Genomic DNA, 22,600 nt, shown 5'->3' on the forward strand with positions numbered 1-22,600 from the left:
CCAGGCTGTCTGTACCTCAAGAGGCAGTTTGTGCTGTAAATAATGTTTTGACTTCAGAATCTGTGCAAAAAAGTCTGGTGCTCAGGTTTGGCCGAGTATACATTTCAGTCTGAGTAGAAGTTGTTATTTTGAATATCATGTATAATTCTTGAAAAACTTTCTCAAAGTTTAGTGAGATTGTGACCTGAGAGCTAGAGATGATAAAAATCAGTGGATTCAAAAAACATCTGATCAAAATGATGTAATGTTCAGTTAGCAATTACACAGTTTGAGAAATGTTCCATTGGAGAAGTTTCTATTCAGCTAGCAGTTATCTGGGGCAATAGTGTCTTTCTAGAAAGTTCAAGCGTGTTAAGGATTGTTCTTCTGTTTAGCTTGATCAGAAATTATCGCAATATATTCAGGTTGAACAGTACGGTCTTACTGACCTAAAGACATTTTGGGTGTAGCTGTGACTTTCATAGTGAATTGGAGTATTTAGCTTTTCACTTTTTATTAGGAAGGTAGGTGTGAATTCTGCCTTGAGCAATCATGTAGAGTCATATAGAATGTACAGAAGAGCTCCAGAGAGTCCTGTTTTTAAAGTAGTCAAGCAAGGGTATATTTGTAGCCCAAATATAATAATTGACGGGTTGTTGATTAAACTGAAATAAGAACATATGGTAAACATTTGGACAATGGGAATTTTCTTGTTTAATTTCAGAAATTAATAACAATTTTTCTGTCATGAATAGTGGTAACAGTTTTAAGAGTTTTTCAAATTAAGCTCTTTTTCCTATGGATTAATATAAATGTGTCTCTTTTAAGCTTCAAAGAGTAAAGAAGGAGCTGCAAGCAGAGCATGAACGAAATCTGCAGGTGCTTCAGGATTCACTGCGTCGAGCTAGGGAGGAATGTGCACACCAGATAGAGCTAGAAAGGTCAAAAATCAAACAAATGGAAGAAGACAAGCATCGCTTACATCGGCAGGTAAGCAACTTATGTTTTCTAATAGAAGTGAGCATTTTTCTAAGTGTACTTAGTTAAGCAATGGTTTGGAGGCAATTGTATTCTGGCAACTTTGTAACAAACAGTTTATTTAACTTTGGAAGCTCTGTGCTGAGGTCCATCCATGTCAGTCTTGCTCAGTTGTATGGCCGGTTTGCAGTGTGCTTGTAATTTTTTTCCCAACGTTGAAAATCAAGTTTCATTTAAAAGCGTACATTACATGAAGAACCTGAACAGCAGTGTACATTTCAGTAACTTAAAAAATTGTTGGCAGTTAACATCTAAGTAGTTTGACTGTGCAGTTAGTTTTATTCTTCTATTCCAAAAGAGTACTTCTGTTATCCTTGCAGAAACAGAGGGGGAAACTCTCTTGTTATTGAAATCTTCTATTTTGAGAGTAGTACCTTCTAAACAGAAGATTTAGACCATGTTTTGTTGTCCTGTAAGCTAACTTTGTTAGTTAGTTGTTTTTAGCCAACAAGAATAGTCCAGATATTTTTCCAGGCTGTTGAAGTAAACTGTAAAAGTTCATACTTATTTTTTTAGCTGTTACAGCATTAGACACTTAGTTTGTTATTAAGCAGATTCAATCTTACTAATACTTAAATGAAGTACTTTTTAGAACACTTATGTAGATTAATCACTCACTTTGGTGTTTTTCTTGTCTGATATGTGATTGTGATAATCCCATATTAACTTTCACTGTTTCAAGAACTGTGTTATCCAAAGCCATGTTTTTGTAAAGAGGAGTTGTGATAGATTTTCTTGAGTTTTTTAGTTCGGTATTAAACACTGATATTAACATACTTCTTGTCTTGTTAGCATATGTTGACCACAGTACAGTGAACTTTTAAAAAAATTAGCTAATACAAAAATAGTGCTGACCTCTAAGATACTCATTTAGACTGTTCTACTTGAGCAGTCACTGAATCAAGATGAACAGTTTCAAACTGCAGAATGCAGTCTTCTCCAGAATGTTAAGTGCACTTTTGCATTTTATATGTTGTTTATATGTTGTTTATATGAGTCCAGACAAGACAAGTGTTGCTCAAGTGGCCAAATGCCACCAAGCTAGTATTCTTATATTCTTATTTAATATTCATTCTTTCAGCCTCAACTGGCCATTTTTAGCTTCAACAAACGTTTTCTAAATGAAACATCACAATCCCTTTATTTTTCCTACTCAGGACAGATGTACAGTTGTCAGACCAAAGATCATTTAGCTCAGTATTATGGTGCAGCAATGGCTGGATTTAGATTATAAGAAAATAAAAAGTGAGACTATGAAAAATATGCAATTTTGGTATATCCAAAATTATATATACCATCAAGGGTTATATGTACTCTTCGCCAGAGTCAGTTTCATACTTACTAGCTGTCTGTGAAGGTTTTCTTCATGATCTCATGTGACTCCTTTTAAAAAGTATTTAGTATTGCAACATCCTATGGCAGTGAGTTCTAAAATTTAATTATGTCTCTTATATTTAAAAATTTCTTTCTGTTCGTTTTAAGTACATTTTTAATAATTATGAAGAATCCTTTAGTGCCTGTGTGACATACCATTCCTGATTGCATAGGTGGCTGTCATACTGTCTTTCTTCCAAACACAAGCACCACTATGTTTTCTCTTGTTTTGTATGAGGGCCATTTTTTCCAGGGCATCCTGGTTGTATTCCTCTGTGCTGTTCCTGCTATGCTTCAATATGTGGTGATTGTTGCCACATACTGTTCATAAAACAGGCTTTTTTTCTTTTCCTTTGTTGAGGGTGGGGTTTTGTTTGCTTACTTTGGAGTTTCACTCTAGGACCCTGCTCTTTGTAACATGCACAAGCAGAAAGTTTCTGTTGCTACCAGAGGAGTCTCTTTTAAAGACCTTTTGTGGGTGTAGAGTTTCTTGTTTGTGTGGCATTTTTTGTGTTGCTGTATTTGGTTTCTTAACACAGAATGTTCTGGAATAAGTGATCTTATTCCATACCTCTTAAAGGGATTTGTCAATACACAATTTCCACATTTAAACATTTAGAGAACTCCAGAATTCAACTTATTTTGAGGTAAGCCCCACTATGTACAAAAGAAGATTCTTGAAGCATCCACCTTGAAGAGTATCACCCTTACTTTCTGAATAAGGAGGTTGTACTTGATTTGTGGGATTTTTATAGTTTTCTCTTGTCCACATTTCTGAGGTATCCTGAAAAATTAAATTTTTGGAAGTTTTTCCAGCACCAAACAAGAAATTAAGCATTCTTATAGAAGTTCTATGGAGAGCTGATATTTTCAATAGCAAAAGAACTTAGTTATTGTCTCTGGCATCATGTCTGTATGTCTGCTTTAAAAATAAATAGGTAGAAATGAAAGATATTAAACAGCAGTATCTGTTCGAGTTCAATAGGTTATTTTAGTTCTGTGAGAAAAACAATGGCAGTGATCTCTGTTTTTGTTTTCCCTAGAAAGTGTCCTTGCTTTCTTACATCCATTATGTAACAATTATAAATGCAAATAACAATTTCAGGAGAAAAATAGAGGTGTACTTTTTGGAAGATCCAAAGAATTAAAGTATTATTATACTAATAGAAATTGTTAGCTTTGAAACAGAAATGTGTTCTCTAAAGCATTTTCACCCAGTGTTTAAACAGTTGGGTACAATTCATGGAAATACTTGCTTTATCTATTTGAACATAAATACAAGATCACCATGTGGAATCATATGCTGGTATGGAATACTTTAGTTCCATCAGGTGTATTAAAGTGTTTATACTTGAATAACATTTAACAGAAGAAGAAAGCGTTACAGAGAGTTCTTGGGTTTTTTAATATATTGCAAAAAACGCTGTTTAAACATATGATTTCCTCACTTTCTCTATAGTGAGTAATTCTGTATTGGCATCATTTTTCAAATTACCTACTGTGGGTAAAAAGCAAAGGACTCTCTTTATAGAAATCTTCTTGAAACAGTGGAAGTGCACTGTGAGGGCAGAGGTACTCAGCATTAAGTCATTAGTCACTGAAGTCTTTCTGCTTCAGCCTTTCTTCTAAATTGTTTGGCTGTCCAAACAATTAGTAGTTTCCCTTTGCAGACATTTCTAAGAAAGTTATGCTGTGAAATTGAGTAGTAATAAAGCTTCATATAGTAGATAACACTGGCTTTCTTTAAAAGGTGTGTAAATCTTAGTATTATGCTTTCTGTATTTCTTCAAGTTTTTTAGAGATGTGAACAAAAATATGCATAAATCTTGATCTTATGTTTAGAAGGACAGACTTGGTATTTTCTTTCCAGTACTGAGCAAAGGTCTTCTTTAAAACTCTTTCTATTAAAAAATTTCTGTGTGCCATCATCAAGAAATTATTAATTATGAATTGCAACTTTCAGTGTCTGTTTCATATCAGATAATTGATAGTAAAATGTTCGTTCCAGGGACTAAAAAGTAACTCAAATTCTGTAGTCTAATTGGTCTCTGAATGGGCTTTTCTTCTAACTTGCCTCTTGGTTTCTTTAATGTAGCTTTATGAAGCAGAAGTTAAGCATAAGACTTTGGAGAAGGAGTTCCAGCAATTCAAAGAACAGCAAAGTAGCAAACCAGAAATCCAGCTACAATCAGAAATAAATCTTCTCACTTTAGAAAAGGTATACTGGTTTTTTCTAGTACCTAAAAATTGTCACAATGGTGTTTTCACTGATAAAGGGGATGTAGAATAATACTGTGTGATGAAGTAGGTTTACTTTTTCCAATAATGTCTTTAGATTTTAAATATTCAGGCACAAATAAGGTCAACAGTGGCCTTATTTCTGTAGAGGAAGTTAGAGGCTAAAACAAGAAAAACCCCTTACCTATATATTTTAATCATGATTTATGATGGGGTCTCAGAACATTCTGTTTAAAAAACTGAAGAAAGGTGATGATTTTCTTGAGGATTAATTTAAACTGGTTTTCCATTATGTGCATTTTCACAATTAAGCATTTCTGCAAAGAGATTGTGTTACTTGCCAGTAAACTGGAATCGCTATCATAAGTTGATTTTCTTAAAAGCCTTATATTCCCACAGGAGAGAATTTAATTAAAACAGATATGGGTATTTAATGCTCAGAATTACTGTGAGGTCTGAGTAAAACTGTTAGTGAAATAAGCTGAAAAAAAACTTAGGCCAGGCTTCTTAGCACAAAATATACTCAGTAATATGGCCAGTGTGTATGTTACTGGCTCTTAGAAGTTTAATAACTTCTAATAATGCAAGAAACTGATGCAAGTTTTTGTTTCTACAGTCTTTAAGCTTTTACATTATATATTTTTAGATTTCCTATTTTTGTTTGACAAATTGAAGTAATCAGTGCTTTAAGATCTTCACAAATATAGTGAAAATATTTTTTTAAGATTAAGGCAAAAACACTACCTCAGATGTTAATTAAAAATACTTAATTTTTTATGTTGTGTGCTTCATAAATATTTTCATTTGTCTTTTAGTACAAAATTCTTTTTGCACAAATAATAAAATGAATTTTTTTAGGGGTAAAAACTTCTAAAGATTTATTTAGTTAGTAAGATTAAAGGCTCATGCTAGATTCAGAGATTTTAAATACTGGTTTGAGCAGATGAATATTTCAGAGAAAAGAATGTGGGACATATCTTCCATCACCAAACTAAAAAAATCTATGTACCTTTTAAAGAGAGATATATCCATCAGCATTTTTATTAAATTAATGTTTATAGCCTTACTTTGAATAAAAAAGGCATGAGGAGCTGGCTGGTTTGAGAATCTTACATTTAAAGGTTACATCAGCAGATTTAGTGCTAAAAACTAATCTTTTTCTTTTTGTATAGACGGCCATCCAATAAAAATAAGGTTATATTTTAAACAAGAAAATGTTCTTGTGCCATAATATTTATGTTATATTGTATAACAGCTTTAGATGATGTTGTATATTACACTACATAAACACTTTTCTTAAACTGGACCCTTTGTATGTATACATCTTTCAGTGATTGTTACTGCTATTATTGCTTCAGCTGATATGATTTTAATTGCTTTTAGGTTGAACTTGAAAGAAAGCTAGAGTCAGCTACCAAGTCAAAGCTCCACTACAAACAACAGTGGACAAGGGCTTTGAAAGAACTTGCAAGGCTAAAACAGGTATGCAGGTTTTCTTTGGTCATATGAGACAACAAGTTATTGTCATGTTGGAAGCTACTAGGATTACTGTGAAGTACTGTTTTCATGTCATTAGTGTTTGTTTTTGCAAAGTAAAAACAAACTATGCTATGCTTTTAACAAAAATGAAAACAGCAAAACTGGTTTGTGTTTGACTTTGAACTCAGGAAAAGCCAAGGCTCATACCTGCCAAGAAGGTCAAAATAGTTAAAAGCAGATGTGATTACACACAAAAAAAAAAGGTTTCATTTAATTCCAAATGATTCTACATCAGCAGTTCCAGGAAAATATTTTGCTACAATCCCAACCATCTTGGTCAATTACTGTCCTAATAACTATTTTGTGTTTTAATCGTATAATGAATGAAGGTTAAAGGTGAGATTTTACTGCTAGGTTTTAACAGTGTGTGTGTCTGTGGCATCTATATGCAGTTATATACTGTTGACTTGAAATTACTCTGTTTAAACTTGCAGTAGTAGCAGCTTCATCCTTGTTGAATCTGTATTACATGAAGTGATTTGTCATCATGTTGTCTTTCTTGAATTCCAGTAAACATTAGCAAAACGATGTGCTTAAGAGTGGCTAGCTTTTCCACTGGCCCTGACAAACAAATCAGTAAATCATTTATCCCAGTTGATTAATGAACAAACAAAACTAACCTTCATTTGCAGTCTTCAAATTGTACCTTTTTCACTAGGTGATAAAAGGAGTCATCTCTGATTTGTGAAACACCTATGCTTGAGAAGTCGATTGAAGGAAGAATATAAATCTTATCCCTCTGATTAAGATTTCTATAGAATAAAAGCAAAGATTGTCACTTGCCACTCTAATACTAACATATGTCACTATCAGATTCTTGTTATGAATTTCATCACAGTAGACCTGATGATCTGAATTCATTAATATATGTTGATAGTTTCAGCTGAACCTCTTGATGAAAGTCTGAACCATGAAATAAGTTGACATGTACAGTGAATTATGCTATCTGAAACTTCTACAACAGAACAAACCTTTTCAAAGTAGTTTGTTGTGGTTTTTTTAATCCTGTGCTTCATCTATACTTAGTCTATTGATAAAGGTTTTAAGTGACTCTAAAGAGCCAAATAAAAATTGAAGCAAATCTGATTTTAAAAAATTTACTGTGTTTTAAACAAAAATTTAGAAACTGTAGCTTAAGGAATTCTAGATTTGCTTTAGTTCAGATGATTTATGCAATTGTGCATAGTCTGACCAATTTCTTGTTTGAATTGGATTAGTACCATGTTAATTTTACATTGCCTCTGGTGAATAGCCATAGAGCTGTAATCTGTGCCAGTAATTTGTCACACCAAAGCTCTCTAGAGAACTACACAAAACATTTGTGTAGTGAGGATTAGACACTGAAAGCCGTATCTTAGATTGTTAATAAATGTTAATGACAAAACCCAGCTGGTAAGTCTTGGAAATGAGATCTAATGCTTTGTGCCCATTGCCAAAAAATGTTTGAACAGAGATTTCCATTACTTAAAGGTGACCTGGTGCAGTCAATTTGTGAATTAAAGAAGCATAATCTACAGGCTAAGCATTTAGTAAAATGCTCTTCTGATTTGCAACCATAAAAGTCAATGTTTCCTTAATTAAAAAGTTTTCTTTTACTTTGGAACTAGTTCTTAGCACACATCTGGGATAGTTTTATATTTTGCAGAATATGAGAGACACAGCACATAACTTAAAATATGGGACTGCTAATAGAATATGATCTAAGCTTCTCCATGGGTAGGATTTTGAATGCTAAACACAGTGCCAGTTCTATTGAAGTACATGATGGCACGCATACATCATATTTACCTGTACTTAGAAAATACAGAGGGTAGTTAAATTTAAACAGTTTGTAAAACTGAGTGACAACAGACTTCACCCAGCTTACTTTTCTTTTCTTTGTTATTTAGTAAAAGTATGTATTAATACTTCATTTGTTATAGCCCTATTCAGCTTTTAAGGAGACAGAAATGTCATCAAATTAGCTACATATCTGTGCATCCAGGTAAATTTTACCATTTCTGGAGATTTCAAAAGCTCTTTCAATGTTTGCTGATTGTGTGATTTGGTGATCGTAATACTACACAAATGAGATTTTTTTTTTTTTTTTTTTTTAATTTATGTGAGCATTATTTCTAGGAGAAATCCCAACTATTTACATGAAATTTCATTCATGCTTACGCAGAAGTTCTCTATCAAATTTAGTATGTGTCTCAAATTTAGTACTTGTCTGGGTGTAATAAGCATTGTATCAAAACTGGTAGAAATGTCATTTTCAGAAGTTGATAATTTCGGTTAGATTTAATCTAAATAGCCAAAATCTGAAAATATATGTGCGTCCAGTGTTCTGGAAGAAGTATTGTTATTAAGTTTTCTAACGTGTTTGCGTCCTTCAGACCTGTTAGGACCAGCACTGAGGTGTTTGTTTAAAAGAGCATAGACCATATTGGCAGGCTGACAGTTCATTCTGTCTTGTCCAGTATCCTGCTTATCCATTCAGTAATTAATTTGATTAATTTATAAGTAATTTAGCCAAGGATAGGATGTAAATCTTTGTTAAAAAAATAAAAAGGCACACACACACACGCATACAAAAAAACCAACAGAGTTGAAAGTCTAAAGCTTGGTTAAAAACTGTGTCTTGAAACCATCCAGGCCCTCCTACTGACTTGTCAGCTCTGGGTTATTTTCAGAAAACTTTACTTGAGTTCCTTAGCTTCAGTCGCAAGTTTTTCCCACAGACTTGCATGGTATGTATGAGTGGGAGAGTGAATAGTGGCTGCTATTTAGCCATTGTTTAGTCTAGTGTATGTATGTTTACATCTCCCTTTTGGATTTATAGGCAGCTATGGCAAAATAAAGATTGTGCTTCCTTGATTGAAGAGCCTCTTAACTAAAGCACCTGGTGTCATACAGGGGTTCTGTAATGATCTGATTATAATTCACATTTTGATTTTTTTTTTTTTTTTACTATCAGGTAATTTTTATTAAACACTGATATTTCTGTAATATTATAAGGTTTCAAAATGTGATTAAGATTTCCACCATGCAAGCTTCTAAAACAGTATTAATTTCTCAAGCACTACATTAGCAATGAAAACTGGTGAAGAAAATTAGTAATACTTTGAAGTAGATTATCAGATAACTAGGACACAGACTTGTTTGGCATGGATTTATTTTGTTTGTGAAGGAGAATGGCAAAATATGAAATTAATAAGTGAAAGGAATATTGGTGATGAGTTTTATTGAAGGAGGCAGGTGGGAGGCTGAAGGAATAGGAGTAAGAGGAGTAGCAGGATTAGCATTGCTAAGAAAGTAGTACAGGAGAAGGTACATGGACCAACCAATACATATCACAGAGATAATTCTTCATGTTCTTGCATATGATATTCTTAAATCTGTTGCTGCCTTGCTGTGGGATGGTGGCTGATGATTGGGTGATGGTGCAAGTGTAATACATTTCCAAGTGTTCTGAGTTTCTGGTGGGTTTTATATTCTATTCACAAAGTTGCCTTTAGGCCAGCAGCTGAATTATTCTGGAGTGTTCCCTTAGATGAAATTTAAAATGTTTAGAAATTGTAGTACTTCTTATAGAAGTTTAAAATAGCCTGACTGTCTAGAATAAGCAGTTGGGAATAAATCTGAAGTGTTCCTTATTTTAGAATATATTATAGGAGTAAAGTTTGGAAAGTTAGCCAGAAGGTTTTGACTGAGAATTTTCAGCATGCAGTATATATTGTTTAAACTTGTGTGCACTGAGGTACACTTGAAGAATACCAAGTATTCAATTATAACTTAATTTTTCAGTATACACAGGATAAAATGAAGATGTTACAAGAGGATTTACAAATGCAGGAATTAATTTTATGTGTGAAGTAAATGTGCAGATGTGTTTTATTGATATTTTTTTTAAAAAGAAAGAAAACTTTGGAACATCTCACAATAAATTCTGCTACATTTCAAGTCCTACTACACACCAGAGATCTGCTCCTTCTCTTTTTAAAAAAGAAAAGTTCTTGTTGGTCAGTGGATTGTTACATTGTCGCAGATAAAGTGGATTTAATATCTGAGTGTCTGATCAAGTGACACCAGTTTCATCACAGAGATGAATAAGAAGTCCTTCCTTCTCTCTCACCATAACAAAATACAGTCTTTTTATGGTCACTCAACATATCATAAAAAAAATTATATAAATTAATTTAAAGTGAGTATGCCTCCCTTCTTATCAAACTGTTATAAATCCTTTGCCATCTTCTTGTATTGATGGATTATTAGGAAATGGGTTTCTCTTGCTTTGCTATGAATGGTATACATAGAGCAAGTTTTCTGTTATGCACCCTACAAATTGTTATGACAGACTTTTTAAAGAAGTCAAAGACTAATGTTGGGAAAGACATTTGAAAATCACAGAATATGAAGTGTGTAATGTAAATTACACACAGGATCCATCATGAAAGAATGCCTTCTCACTTGTTTAAGTGTCTGTTTTCCAAGCTGAGCTGTCATGAACTGAATGGTAGGAAAATCTTGCTTCAGCAAATGTTGATTTTTTTTTTATTCAATATTGTTGTGCTTAAGTGTTGCTAGATAGGGCCTTAGCATGGAACACCTCTAAAATTCTTGACTTTCAGTGACTTAAATTAATCTGGACTTTTCCCTCAATACTCCAAATAAGTGCCAAATATTTGCCATGTTTACATCACAATTGTATTAGTAATTAAATTAAATATCTTATCACATTTACCTGAAAGGAATTCCTGCCCAACATTAGCTTGGAGACAAAATGTACTGAAAAGGTGTTTCTCTCCTGTATTGAGAAATCAAGAATTTAGCACACACTGTGTTAAGTTTCTTATACTATATTTAATCTTGCATCCCTACAAATTTGGGACTGTTATCCACAGCAAAAAGCATGCTCACTTAGTGACACTGGATTTGGTTTGGTTTGTGTTTGTTGGGGTTTTTTTGATAGAATTTTTCTCCAGAGAAAAATATCAAAGGGAACAGGAACTGAACAAAGGATCCTGCAGAAAAGATTTGCTTTTCTTTTATCTCTCCTTGATCTCTTCATCATTCTGTCTTTTTCTTGGTTAAATTAAACATTAATAAAGACATTCTTAAAAAGCCACTGTTTTGAAATTAACTTCTTCAGTGAGGGCATAAAGGGCCAATGTGTTAAATAAGAGCTGATCAATATGAAAGGACTGGGAGTAGTGCGTCCTATTTCTGGACTAATTGAGCTTCAGACATTGTTCTATTAACCTTAAGTATATGTACTTGTTCTAATGTATACCTCTTCTTTGAGCTACTCCAAAATGCCTTTTTTGCTCTCAGATTGCCACTGTGAGCATGTTACTGGACAGCAGAAATATATGGATCATTGAAGTTCCCTGCCTCAAACAGGAACACATCAGCATGTCATGAAACTTGTGGTCCCACACACTGCTTCTGGCCAGCATGCAGTAATGCCTTTCTTCTGCAGTGCAGGTGGAAGAACACTTTCAAAATTTTTCCTCATAGATCTGAGTAAATATACTTCAACAACTGAAGAGCAGTATTAGAAGGCTTCTACTCAGTGTAGTCACAGCTATGTGATGATTTGAGTTTATGTGAAAGTATTGCTGTCCTAAGTAACAAGTGCTACTCTGTTTTGCATTAATTTAGCAGTATTGGTATTAGGTTTTGCACATTGTACCTTCAAAATTAATTCTCTCACAGAATTATTGAAATACATAAATTTGACAGACTTAGATTAATAGCGCAGCTTCCCATGACAGTACCCCTAGTTTAAAATGAGACAGTGAGAGCATGAAGGAGTTGCAGAAGGAGTTTCCTAAAATTAATCCTTATCTCATGATCTGCAAAAAAAATTATTTGGCTGAAACTAATCATATTACAAATCAGCGGAAGTTGAAAGGCTGATAAAAGAGATAATGGCAATTAAAAGTCCTCTCTAGTGTAAAAGAGTTAAATTTTTGACATCACCTTAAGAGGAAAATGTCAGTCTCATCCTCCAAGATGGTTTTCCTATAGATGAGTCAGTTTTTTGTAGATGACATTCTTATATAATTTATTGTGACTCTTTCAAGACTCTTACTGCTGTTAGATAATGTCAACAGGAATGCCAGAATGTACTAGACAAATTCTTTTAAAATCGACTTGGATATGCAGAGTGTAATCTGTGTTAACTTTCTTATACTTGTCTAGCTACTTCTTGTGATTAATCACCAGACTGAATTACTGGATTCCTTACCTGTAAAAACAGATAACTAGAAATTTCTGGATTTGTTCTATATGTACAGCTCAACAGCTCCTCCCCCGAGATTAATAGGACTTCATAAAAGAGCTTTAACGGACTGAAAATTTTAGGTCTCATGTTTAAATTAAGGTGTTCCTTGCAACTTTTTTATTTTTTTTTTAACAGCAGTATTTTAATTTGCTTAACTTTGTAAAGGATTTAGCTTGGGAAATTGAATGGGGACACTGAGAATAGTGATTGTTGGTCTCAAAAATTAGTAAATATTAGCCTGTCCTCATACTTCTAGATTATATGTAATCGAGGTAAAAAGGTTGACTGGCAGTCTATGTACTTGCTCTGTTAACTGAAGCTGAACTAGTTTTGTAGGAACCTGCTTGAGACAAGATCATGCTCAGGGTTTTTTCTTACTACCTCCATTCAGCAAAATAAACAACTCAACATTATTCCAAATACCAAAATAATTTCTATAATTCCATTCTTTTTCATAGACCATTCGTTCCATTCTTCTTTGTTTTATACTTGCAATATGGCTTTACTGTCTGTGTACTGTTGCCTGTCTACATATTTGGGAACCAGAGAATACCACTGTGATATTTGCTGGGTCTTTATGGAAAAAAAAAAAAACCTGACAAAACCCACTCTCTGCCTACTCACTTCAAATACTTAAACAGTACTGCTCTGTATGTAGTATTTTTTTTCCAAGCATAAATCTCTTATCTTCATTCAAAATTTTCTGTGATCAAGAAGTTCCTTTCACTCTCAAGTATATTGTTTAGGTTATTAAATTACACTCTTTTAATAATTTGAATTTGTGTCTCTAGCTGGAATATACCTAGTTTTGAGTTTCAGCAATGCTTTTCATTGGACGGGAAAGACCCAGCTTGTGAACTGATGTGAAATATCACATCAGAGCAGCAGTAGATGCATAAGATCTAGAAACACAGCCTGGATATCTTTGAATAGCTTTCAGCAGCCCTCAGTTAAATATGTCATGAGCCACCATTTGCATTCAAGTTATTGTCTTTAATGGAGATAAGTGTATGCATTCTTTATTATCGGTTTCCTTTTCATTTTTGTCTCTATAATATCCCATTCTTTACAGACCTGCATTTTCCCCACTGGATTACATTGTATCAGCAGCAAGCTTCCATAGTGATTTCTTCATTTATAAATATGTTGAAGAGTAGATCCTTGTGGAATTCCCCTGTTATTTTCTTGCTCCTGTGAAGATGATTAGTTTTCTATTCTGTCTCTGGTGTTCTAAATCCCGAATAAGCTGAGAGTACTGTTCACTGTGACTGCTTAGTTGTGTGTTTGGTAGGAGGTTTATTTAATATGGTGTTTGGCTGGGTTTTGAACACCAGTGGGAAGAGTGACTTTTCTATAAAAGCTAGATTCATTCTTACTGGTGTACACATACACTGTGTTAAGTTTGGGTTTAGTTGTGGTTTCAACCAGTTTGGTCACTATGAAAGTTAAGTTGTGCTGGTACTTCCTGGGTATTTCTAAAGCCTTTGTTTAAAGGAAGAATAAAATAAAAAATGGGAAAATAATTATTCCTGTGGTGTCAACACCAGTTTTGGTGATGGATTAAGACTAACCTCCAGTCAGTGTCACAACTTTTTGTTTGGATTTCCTTATAATTCCTGAAAATTCTAATTATCAGCAGCAGTCTGTAGTAAGTTGTTTTAATATTTGCTGTATGTATTTGTAGATTATTCTCAGACTAAAGCAGAATATGTTTTATTACACTATTATTCAACTCTTTCCCACATTAAAAAAAGGGTTTCTTTCACATGAGAATGTCCTTCTGCAATGAATTCTTGATGGGGATGGAAGGACTATGGCCTTATCTTCACCAAGTGCTTTTTCTATGCTTCAGTCATCTATCAGCTGTAGACTCTTTGGCAGGATTCCTGCTTTTGTTTTTTTATTAGTATGTATCTCTTTAGCAAGATGTTCTTCAAGATTTATAACCTGTCTCACTGAAGTTCTAACATTTAATTTAGCTGTCTGGTGTATTGAATTTAGTATAAAAACAAAGTCTTTAGAGTCTTTAGGGCTGATTTCTTGTGGAGTACTTCTCTATTGTGTTGTCTGTTAACATTAGCAGTTCAAGTCTTTTTTCAATACCATTTCCTTCTGAAATTCAGGTTTTCTTGCCCATTATTGATCATCAACAGGGAGCGCTTAAAATACTGGCAGCTAGAATTCAGGACACTACCTGATTAAAGCCCTTCAAATATTATGAGGTTGACTATATGTATAATATGCTTACACATATCAAACAAAAAATACCTTTTTTAAAACACATGTAATGAATATAATACTGGTTGTATTAATAATCAAGCACTTCAGATGAAGACAATGTCACAATTGCAAAGATTAACTTGCACTTCACGATATGCCTAGATCCATGGATGTTTGTTACCTCCTGTCTTATTTTTTCACTGCCTGAGGTCTTCCATCTTATTCTGGGTGTAATACTGACAATATTCAGATAGTGCGCAAGGTCATATGGAAATAACTGAGAGCAAAACAAGTGAAGAGAGGACCATGTTTACTAAATCACTTTAATGCCATGGAGAGGTAGTGGATTCAAACCTTAGTTTTTTTGGTATCTGTGTACAGTAAAAACAAATAAACCGAGCAAACTTTTAGAATGGATGGACTGATTTCATTAAATCCACAAAGTAAGTTCGCTCTTACATGGTGCTATACAAATGCAAAAGGACACTTGCCAGAATTTTGTTTGCAAGGCTTATTTTTTAACCACAAATTGTAATTTCAAAAAGCAGTTCTTGAAGCTTTGGTACTAGGCACTATGGGGTTGATGATGGAAGTTTCCTGTAGCTATTTAGCTTTTATTTTCTCAAACAAATTTATTTCATACACCATGTAGTGAAGGAATAAATCTCAGTAGCTTGAGCAGTTCCAGAAGTGTAAGTTTTATGTCTACCAACTTAAGCCAGAGTTAGTAAGAGAGTTTGTTAATAATTTTGCTATTTTGTTAATGGGAAGACATCTGTGATTGAGCTGCAGTTGATCCATCCTAGACAGGTTTACTGTGATGGTGATGTCACTGGTCTTACTGCATTAAAGATATCACTAGCTAAGATATTTTGTTAACTCCTACATTCCTGATACTCCTGAAGATGTAATTGTCATGACTTCATTCATAAAGTTCTGCTCTGTTTCTATAGTTAGCACTTTTACATGTAATCACATAGTCAACTGAGTTATGTCTTCACCCTTTCCCACACAGCGAGAACAAGAAAATGCAATGGCTCACCTTAAAAAGCAGCAACAAGAGCTCGAGCACATGAGGTTGCGCTATTTGGCAGCAGAAGAAAAAGAGCTGGGGAAAACAGACCGACAAGAGCTGGAGCATATCAGAAATGAACTTAACAGGTATGAAGTGCATTTGCAAGGTTCCTCCTCGACTGTCCACTTTCCTTCATTGTCTTCTTGTCAGTCTCAAAACAGAAGATTCAATTAAATCAAGATTATAATTGGTTGTCAGAAAAAACAGAGTTTAGTGTCCCTTAGGGAAAGATTGCACATTTGTAAAATGCAACAGTACAACACTATAGAAATGTCCATGTTTAGCACCACCTGGTTTGTTTTTTTGTTAAGGTTGTAGATGTACAGCATCAAGCTTTTTTTCTATTTTAAACCTTCAGTTCTAAGCATAGCTGCTGTGTTAAGAAAAGAAGGTGGCACATTTTGTTCTTATTTTGAGTACATTAAAATTTTAAATTTATCTAATGTTACCCTCCAAAAGCTGTCTGCACTAGTTTTGTATGTTGAACCCTTTTAATCTAAGTACAGTTTACATTACCAAGCAGAAGCCTTGATAATGAGTATCATAGTTGAATATGCATATACAAAAAGTTTTGTTAATATTTAAGTATTATATTATTTATTTTTGTTGCAGTTGTTTTCCTCACAGACAGATTAATTTTTTACCTTTTTTCTTTATTTTATTTAGTAGTTCAGTAGATAAACTAAACACTTAATACAAAGATTAGCAAGGTGGATTTTAATAGTCTCTAATTCTTTCTATTTTATCAATCTCAGGCTAAAACAACATGAAGAAGAGAGAAACAAATCGCAGGATGCTAGAGATAATTCTGCTGGTAGAGTGGATGGTCTTTATTGTAGGAAGCTAAATGAGAATACAGATGATTACCTCTCTCGTCTGATAGAAGAGAGGGATACCCTGTTGAGAACAGGAGTCTATAATCATGAAGACCATATTGTAAGTGAACTCGATCGTCAAATCAGAGAAGCTATTGCAAAAAGGAGCATTGCTATTTAAAAGCTTGCAAAAAGTTTTTAGAAAGAGCTAAAATCTGAATAGAGTGAGATTTAGAAGCCTATAGTGCTTTGAGAAATACGTAACACCATGCTTTGTTTTGCACATTTTGGTCAGCTCTCTTTGAAGTCAGTGTAAATATTTGGAACATGTCAACTGTCAACCACGGTTAAGCAACTGTAAGTTTTATGGGGGCAATGACTGTTTTTTAATGTTTTTATACTCATATGTATATATAAAATTGTGTGTGTGTAAATATATTTATCTTGTGTACCCTCTTCCAAAATGTTTCCTACCTCTTTTTTGCATCAGCCTGGCTGGGTTTATTTGTAATATTTTTAATATTGATTTCAAGAGGGTTTTGGTCAATATTGTTATGATTTCATTTAATTTTTAAAAATATCTCCTCAGCTCTACTAGGGCAAAATTACATCAGCTGTTTTCTCTGACAAAACTCTTAATTCTGAACTAAGCACTGACCCAATGTTTGTTTTTTACTAAATGACAAATAATAAATTTTTGTTGTTCTGCAGCTAACATAACTAAGTTATGTAGTAAATAAGGCAGAAGATTTTGAGTGTGAGAGGGAAAAAATCAAACCTTATGAAACTGAAGCTGAATTAGTTATTAACTAGCCTGATTGTACAGGATTGCGCTAGCAGTTTTGCACATGTCCTGGTAAGGGTATACCCAGGATGTGAAGACCTTATTCAGAAGTATACATGCATTCTTACATCAATCCCTAATGAGGAAAGATACTTGAAACATAAAACAAGAGCTTTTCCAAGTCAAGATGTTTTCTTTAATCTGGATGTAACCACTTTCAAGTTACTTAATATGTGTTTCAAAACATGTCATCTCATTACTACTTAAATTATATGTAAAGTTTTGTTTGATTGTGGAAGTACAAACAGCATGCAAGGGAGAAATCCAGAATTCTTGTTAGTTTATGCATAATCACAATTGAAAAACTTTTGGTTTCCAGCTTTCATTCCATTTCTGTTAGAATTGTGTGGATTTAGCCAATAACATTAAATTACAACTCTGTCTATTCAATAGGCATTCTTGTCTGTCCTGTACTTGCAAGTTTCCATTTGAATGTCAAGTACAAAAGTCATCTTGAGATTTACTACTTTTAAAATGAACAAAGGTATCAATGGAAAAAATAGTGGGTTTGGGTCTTTTGCATAAAATCAGTGAACTTTCACAGAGAGTACACATGTGACCTTTCTTAGAGAGTTGTATACATGCGACCTTCCTGGTTTTTGTGGTATAAATTTTAAAATGGGAGGAGGGGTATTTGTATCTGGCTTTACCTCTCCATGCATTGTTTGTTCTCCTCCTTATCATGAGTGTAGGTCCTGCTAAATAAACTGTTCGTTTAGACTCCTTAGAAAAGTTATGAACAAGCTGTATAGACATTGAGATCATATTCCCTGAGGAGTACTTGAATATTTATCAATACCAGACTTTGTAAGAAATACTTTTATAAATCTATTTTTCTAAGTAGTCTGCTTAGAGATCCCTCTCCACTAGCAAAGAAAATATCACCCTCTTAAATCCAATAGAAATCCAGGAAAAGCAATTTTACAATATTTTTATGTCATGCTGTATCATATTCCTGATGCAGAGTTACATGCAATTATTGTAAATGATGCAGGGAGCTTCTGTCTTGACAGGAAAACTTGTTCGTGGCTTTTTTTCTTCAAATGCTTGCTCACTTGTGTAGTTTCTACTCTAAACACTGGAGGGTGCCTGAGACTTAAATATTGCAAAGACAGTGTTGACTAAGTTTTCATAACTGATTGGGTTTTGAACATAAAAATTGGTGGTTTATGACTTTACAAGTGTATTATTTTATGAAATAAAATTTGATTTTTCAAGTAAATATTAAGGACTTTGCATTTATTTCTTAACTATGTATTTGAGCAAATAATTTTGTTTACTATTTCCAATCATATGACAGTCTTTAGTGCTTGGATCTATAAAATAATATACTTTTTTATCAAAATTAATTTCACTTTGTGGTATTTTATTAATTTATTAATTTACTCTCTGTGGCATGTAAAAAAATTGCAATCATGTTGCTCTGTTTTAAAAAGAACTTGAGTTTTCTTTCTAGCAAAACAAAGTACTGAGTAAAATGAAACATAGAGTGTTTGGCTTTTAAAAAACATTTATTAACTCTATCATTTAAGCTATTTGGGTCCATTTAGCCGTTTGAAAGATCACAACTTGCAAGGTACAAAGCATAAATTTTGTGATTATTAAAATAACTTACATGGAATATTTATTTTTTTTCTAATCATTGCTCTTAGTGCTCATTGTTTGTAGTAGAATGAGGAAATTTATGATAATATAAGCTGTATGTTTCAATTTAATTTTTCCAGTACAATTTGTCTCTGCTTCAGTCTGAAGTAGTCCAGAAGCAGAATATGTTTGTAGCAGATATATATAGCAGACATAAGCTCAATATTACCGTCTTTCAAAGAAAATTTTTATGTTGGGTTCTGTTTGTCTTTTTATTATCTCAAAGCCATTTTAGAGCTTAAAGTCATTCAGTGGAAAGACCAAATAACGTTTTTTAATGAGAAATGTCTCAAAATTTTTATCTTAATCTCTCTTCATTGCACAAGAAATGTCATTTCAAACAGATGCATGGGATAAGAAGCCCATTTTAATTTACCCAGGATAAAAAGGCTGCTGGAAGTGAGACCTGTGTTTACAGATTCAGTCCTGGTTCCATAGGCCAGAGAAAATGTGTTGGGAAAAGGAACAACTGCTAGAATTCTGGCAAAGTGCTATTGATTTTGTTGCAACCAGGTTTCACTAGAGAAGCTGATGGAATTATTTCAAAACCCATACCCTTGCTGATACGTTTCTGTGAACCCTGGTTACAGAGGTGTCAGTTCCATGTCAAATCATTTCCATCTTCAGCTTCATGTGCCTTACAACTTGGGCCCAGGACTTGAAGTTCACTTTGAATAAGGAAACCTTGATTATAGCCTGTATTTGTACAGTCTACTCTAGCAAAAACATTAGTCCAATTTGAAATTAAGGCACTTAGAAACACTGTTGTTTTTTTCCTTATGATCTTCAGGCAGAGGATCCCTCCCTGTGTGTTTATGTGGCAGCTTTTCTTCCCATGGTGCGGACTTGCTGTTGCCTCATATTACCTACTATAGGTTTAAATGTAGGGCAGGAAACCTTGATGTAGTGTTTGATTGATACGGAGCATTCTTTAAGATTTGAGAAATTTTTAAAAAAATAGACCATATTCTCGTGATAGTTGTTAGACTTATGTAACAGAAAAATGGTCTAAATTCTTACTTACATATTAAAGCAGTGGAATGCTTATACATATGTCTATGAAAAAAAAATATGACCAGTTATTTCAGAAATAATATAGTGTAGTTTTGCTTTGAATCTGAATAATTTAAGTCTATAGTTACATTACTGATCATTATAGTATTTTTTTATTTTGGAGTGAATCTCTAACCACTGTTTCTATAATATTTCAGCAGTGACCCAATACTTTTAACACTTATGCACTTTATAAACTGCTGTTGTGGAAAAGAAGCATTGTTATATCTGGCACTGAGCTTTCAAGTACTCAATCTGCAGTTCTCCTTCACTGCAGTTTAAATGCTTCTCCCTTCCATCCACTGAGATAAACCTTAATGCATGGCTAAAAACAGAAGTCCTTTATCATATCTTCTAAGTGCTACTGGAGTATTTATACCAGTTATTACATATTTACACAATTATTTATTTTGCTACTACCGTGCCTAAATGATCATGACCTGTGTCAAGCCTTGGATGGGAAGCACTACCCTCACTATTGTTAAAGACAGAGCTGTAGAAAGGCGGCTGCATACTCAGATCTCATTTCATTTGTTTCTCCAGGGGGTTGTATTAGTAGTGTTTTCATTAGAAATGTTTTTACAGATGTCGGCTATCCAGATATGAAGTCCCTGTAGTGGAGAAGCAGTCAGGAGTTTGGCATTCAGAACAGAAAGGAAAAAAAATCATCTTTGAGAGACTAAATTTTATAGAAATAATTTACTGACTTTCTAATGTATAAATGTACAGTAACCCCATGGCAGCTTTAATGCAGAGTAATTGAATTCTTGCAAGTACGGATATTTTCTGTTCTGAACTTGAAAAAAAATGTTACAGCATGTTGTTCGCCATCACTGAAGACTAAAGTAGTCCCCATTAATAATGCTGCTGGAAAAGTGGTGTCCCTTGCTTTGTAGTCCAGTAGCAAGTAAATAGTTATGGAAATGTAGTGTCACAATGTGTTTGAGCAAAGGGTTTTAATGGAGTTTACTGAGACATAATAATATGGCATCAAAATTTAGAGTGGGTTTGCTGGGGCACATGGAGTCTAGGAGAACAGTCCACAGCCTAATGTTCTTTCAGCAATTACTGTACATTGCTCATAGATTTAAATGTACTATGAAAAAACCATAACATTTGAAAATTGTTATGTATGGTGAATAAAATAAATTCTGAATATCATAAATTTCAATAAATTTACAAAGGTAAATATAAACATAGCAGCAAAATTAAGTCACCAAGATTTGAGGAGCAGGCAATCAAGCTAATATTTTTTTGTAAAATTTAGGAGGTAATAGTAAATCTCTAGTGTTGGCTTGATGGCATAAGTGAGGGTGGTTTTTTTGGTTTGATTTTCTGATCTGGAGTTACAGAAAATAATTTTATTGATCTCATGTTAAGAGATGTTCATTGTACAGACACCAGACCATCAGTATGTTTGCCTGAAAAGGCTTTTTATATCAGGAAGTTTAATACTGTAATACCATAGGTCATCCAGATCAGGGCCAGGAAGCACCATGAGCTGCTATTTGCTTTATAATTAAGTGTGGGTACAGCCAAAGTTGTGTCCCATTCATGTCAGATACAAAGTGGACATGATGCTTCTCATCCAAAGGAATAAACACAGTTTAGGAGTTTGTTAGAGCCATCACTGTATATGCTGTCATGATACCAAGGTGTAATTTGGTATAAACCACAGAGCCTATCTGCTGCTCCAGGAGCCCTTTAGCCAAGGTATAGGGGATGTTTGGTCTAGATAACATTTTTGATGTTTCCATAGTACTAATGGTGTTTTTTACTGCAGTTTTCCTGAATGTGGGTGCAATGATTTAAATACTCTAACTTACTGGTTTATCCTGACTCCCTGATAATGGAAAATTGGGCTGAATAAATCAGGCTAATAATCCAAAGGAAAAGGAAAATAAAAACCCCAAACATAGAATATTAGAAGAAAAAACACACCAGTACCCTAGGGAATTAGTAGGTACATCTCTATAAGAGGCAGTGCTACTTGTGGAAAAAGTTGCACACCCCACCAACATGATTACATCTCTAAAGTGAGTTTTACCTCCTGTCCCATCCTAATACATCTTGCAGAACACATGGCCTTTTTTTGGTTTTTTGTGTCTGTGACTATCATCTTGCTGCATATATACAGCAAATCATTAAAATGGTCCTGAAGTTTTACCTGAGGATACAGATTTTTAGGCTACCAATCCCATTTAATTTACTTATATCATCATCAATGCAGATGGCTTGTAACTATCTAATTAGAAATAGGTAGGCTTAGCAGGAGGGCATCTTAAAAACCATTATCTCTCAAACACTCTGTAAGTGCTGGCAATGCTTTGCCATCCTGACCAATAGCTTGTGTTGCAGTACGTTGTGCTCAAAATCTCTCCTTAGTTGCTCCTGAAGGTGATCCCACTGGTAGGCTGAGGCTTGGACGCCAAGTCTGTGGTTTCTCTGCCCATCTTGGTTATAGGGGTGTTGAGTGATCCTAAACAGGGCTCTAGGCTTTCACTTCCTATCAG

At 33.9% G+C, this 22,600-nt stretch overlaps 1 protein-coding gene across 1 annotated transcript in view; it reads left to right on the top strand.

Annotated features, from left to right (window-relative positions):
• The window catches only part of CEP120 (centrosomal protein 120), a 38,552-nt gene extending 19,949 nt beyond the window's left edge, over positions 1-18,603 (top strand). Inside the window, exons 17-21 of the mRNA XM_066338985.1 lie at positions 808-969; positions 4,487-4,609; positions 6,013-6,111; positions 15,672-15,817; positions 16,487-18,603. Of these exons, the coding sequence (XP_066195082.1) occupies positions 808-969; positions 4,487-4,609; positions 6,013-6,111; positions 15,672-15,817; positions 16,487-16,727 (771 nt within the window). The 3' untranslated portion in view covers positions 16,728-18,603. The remainder of the gene's footprint in view (positions 1-807; positions 970-4,486; positions 4,610-6,012; positions 6,112-15,671; positions 15,818-16,486) is intronic.
• Positions 18,604-22,600: the final 3,997 nt, after the last annotated feature.

This window comes from Sylvia atricapilla, chromosome Z (assembly GCF_009819655.1).
Source record: "Sylvia atricapilla isolate bSylAtr1 chromosome Z, bSylAtr1.pri, whole genome shotgun sequence".
NCBI lineage: Eukaryota > Metazoa > Chordata > Aves > Passeriformes > Sylviidae > Sylvia > Sylvia atricapilla.